This window comes from Amphimedon queenslandica, unplaced genomic scaffold (assembly GCF_000090795.2).
Source record: "Amphimedon queenslandica unplaced genomic scaffold, v1.1 AMPQUscaffold_10270, whole genome shotgun sequence".
In the NCBI taxonomy this organism is placed as follows: Eukaryota; Metazoa; Porifera; class Demospongiae; order Haplosclerida; family Niphatidae; genus Amphimedon; species Amphimedon queenslandica.
Window position 1 is genome coordinate 1 of NW_003549459.1, and position 3,258 is coordinate 3,258.

The 3,258-nt window shown below is 34.7% G+C and overlaps 1 protein-coding gene and 1 long non-coding RNA gene across 2 annotated transcripts; one reads left to right on the plus strand and one right to left on the minus strand.

Moving 5' to 3' along the window:
• The first annotated feature begins 414 nt into the window (after window positions 1-414).
• LOC109590274 (uncharacterized) lies at window positions 415-1,055 on the plus strand. Its single transcript, XR_002189236.1, has 3 exons — window positions 415-583; window positions 716-763; window positions 846-1,055. It is a non-coding gene; the product is annotated as an uncharacterized LOC109590274 (long non-coding RNA).
• Window positions 1,056-1,085: 30 nt separating this feature from the next.
• LOC105315435 (uncharacterized) lies at window positions 1,086-3,098 on the minus strand. The gene is made up of 2 exons (XM_011410090.1): window positions 2,546-3,098; window positions 1,086-1,351 (listed from the first exon to the last, which is right to left on the minus strand). Exons 1-2 carry the CDS (start codon window positions 3,096-3,098, stop codon window positions 1,086-1,088), a joined length of 819 nt encoding a protein of 272 aa, XP_011408392.1.
• Between the last annotated feature and the right edge of the window lie 160 nt (window positions 3,099-3,258).

Consider the following 3,258-nt stretch of genomic DNA (forward strand, 5'->3'; position numbering starts at 1 on the left):
CCCTTCACACACTCATAGCACATAAACCTGTGCCAAAATTGTACACTAAATCACATAATTAATTGGCAATGGATATACTCACTCATGCAGTCCTTTCTCTCTTTATTGGACTGTATTTCTATTTTTATCTTATAGAGTCAATTTGTTTAAATTTGCTGATATTCTTATTAAAAGAGGTGTCGTCAATGCTATTAATCTTGATGGAGGTGGATCAAACACTTTACTAGTAGAGGGAACTCTTGTAAACTATCCTGGTGACTACTGGTATAAACACTTTGATATTGTGAAAAATAGCAATTTTTGTTTTTATCTGTAGTCATGAGGATAAGAAGCTTTACTTATGTCCAAGGAAAGTATTAGTCTCGTCGCCCCGCCCTTCAGAAAGCGAAGGGGCGGGGCGACAAGACTAGGAAAGTATCAACAGTGTTGTGTGTTCATGATGTTGCTAATGACACTGATAGTTCTAGTAATGGTGATGGTGGTGGTGGGTCTACTCCCTGTGTCTCTCCATGGTGTGGGGAGAAATGTGAACTACTGAACTGTGATGAAACTGATTGCAATGGAAATGGAGTTTGTACTAATGGTAAGAAAGAACATGTAAGGGAAGAATTTGGAAAATGGAAGAAAGAGAGAGAGAGGAGGAAAATTTAAAGAGAAGCAAACTCTAAAAAATATGTGGATGAAAATATGAGGTTTTACTTTTTATTACATTTAGGATCTTGTAAGTGTAAAGCAGGATGGTATGGTAGCCTCTGTGAGAAATGTTAGTCATTTTACTTCTCTTTAAAAATGCTCAATATAATTGCTCTATTTCTATTTCTCTTTCCTTCCTTCTCTCTTTTTAGGGATGGTACAATGAGTCAGACGGTTGTGTTTGCTACTTCTGATCATCAAGAAATAATTATACATTCACTCCATGTTTTGTTTTTAGTCATTAATTAATATTTAATATTATTTTTGTACGTTAATTGCTTCTTTTCAGTGCTCGCTATGCAGGGTGTGTTCATTATGATATTCAAACTTGACAAAAATTAGCAATATAATATCTAAAAATATATATTTAACTTTGGTTAGGCCTACTAACATCACATGACTAAACTCAATACACTACTGGTACATGAAGATACACTAATAGCATCATCAACTTGTTGAAGTAATACAGATATTTCCTCAGTCTTGGCATAAAATAAAGCAGTGTGACCTTCATTAGATTTAATAGTTGGATCAGCTTTCCATTCTAATAATAACTTAACTACTTCATAATGTCCATTAGCACTGGCAACCATTAAAGCAGTAACACCATCTTTGTTTTGAACATCAGAATCAATTTGTTCCTTCAGTAACAGCTCAACTACTTGAGCATGTCCATTTTGACAAGCCAGCATAAAAACATTCAAACCATCTTTGTCTTGAACATTAGGATCAACTTGTTCTATCAGCAACAGTTCAACTATTTGAGTGTGACCATTTGCACTAGCCAACATAAAAGCATTCAAACCATCTTTCCTTTGAACATTAGGATCAACTCGTTTCTTCAGCAACAGTTCAACTATTTGAGTGTGACCATTTTGACAAGCCAGCATAAAAGCATTCCCACCATTATTTCTTTGAACGTTAGGATCAACTTTTTTCTTCAGCAACAGTTCAACAATTTGAGTGTGACCATTTTGACAAGCCATCATAAAAGCATTCCAACCATCTTTGTCTTGAACATTAGGATCAGCTTGTTCCTTCAGCAACAGTTCAACTATTTGAATGTGACCATTTTGACAAGCTGACATAAAAGCATTCCAACCATTTTTGTTTTGAACATTAGGATCAACTTGTTCCTTCAGCAAAAGTTCAACTATTTGAATGTGGCTATTTTGACAAGCAAACATAAAAGCATTCCAACCATCTTCTCGTTGATATTTATAATCGGCTCCTTTACTAATCAATAGTTCAACCACCTCATAGTTACCATAGTAACTAGCAATCATTACAGCATTTGATCCATTTCATTTCTTCAGGTGAGGATTAGCATTAGCTTGTAGTAACATGTGAATGATTGAAATGTGATTATGTTCACTTGCTATCATTACTGCAGTCCATCCTTTATTGTCCTGAATGTTAACATTAGCTCCAGCAGACAGTAAACTGTGTACAATGTCCTCATGTCCTCTTTCACAAGCTAACATTAGTGCTGTCTTGCCTTCTTCATTAGTATGATCAATATTAACAGTTTCCAGTTGAAGAAGAAACTCCATTGCTTCATTATTACCAGCTGTGACTGCCTCAAGGAGAGCTAGTTCAAAAGTGAAGTTCATATTCTCATCTTCTTGAAGGACAGGATGATCATTAATGTATAAACTAAATATACCAATGAGACGCATAAACTGTAACTTTCCTCCAGTATATTCTATTAGACTATCAGCTGTAGAATCAAGTACTGTGTATTTAATAACTACTGATCCCCTAAAAATTGTGATATGTTTTAATAACGATTGTGCAAGTCCCACTGGTAGCAAATGCTTAATTAGAAGAGCTAAACTATTTATATTGTTACCATACCATGGATTTTGAAGCTTTATGATAATATGCGGCATGTTAGTTAGATCTGGTATGTGCTCCTGGTATATTTCCATTAATGACTTGTGAAGATGTGCTACATTAGTCGAAAATCTAAATGTGTCTGCCTTTTTCTTGTGATTTTGTAGTTCACTCACAATGTTCAGCTTTTCTTCGTCACCAAAAGTAACACCTTTCAGAAACTTTTCACTTACATCCACTATCAAGTTGCAGTCAATGAAGTCATAAAATGGTTGAATAATTTTAAAAGTTTCATTTAACGATGCATTTGTTAGCTTGTCATTCCAGTTCATGTACGCTTCAATCCATCTTGTTAAATTAATGAGTAGCTTAGGATCTGAAGCTTCTTTTTCATCAAAAGCTGTGCGTACCTCAATTTCTAAATCAGTAAATGATTTGTTCAGCTCTATCAGTGAATGCAAAACTTGTTCTTCATCTTCTTTTGTGTTAAACATTATTTTCTCTTTTTGTGTAGCACCAACAGCAGCTCCATTACTAATGTTAGGTACTGAAGGATGTCCTTCAATCATTTTTTTGATATTTTGTGCAAGAGTGTTTTCTCTTCTAATTGTCAATGCAGTAATGACATCATTCCAAGTTGCCTCAGGAGAAACAGAGAGCCATTTTGAATACAATTTCCTCTTTTGGTCGTTCACACTGGAACTCTCAGCTTCAATTATTGATACATCA

Coding starts and splice junctions, on each gene's coding strand:
- LOC105315435 (XM_011410090.1), bottom strand. CDS start 3,098: ATGATTGAAGGACATCCTTCAGTACCTAACATTAGTAATGGAGCTGCT. Junction 1,352..2,545: donor GCTTCAAAATCCATGGTATG/GTAACAATATAA, acceptor ATGCTCAAGTAG/TTGAGCTGTTACTGAAGGAA.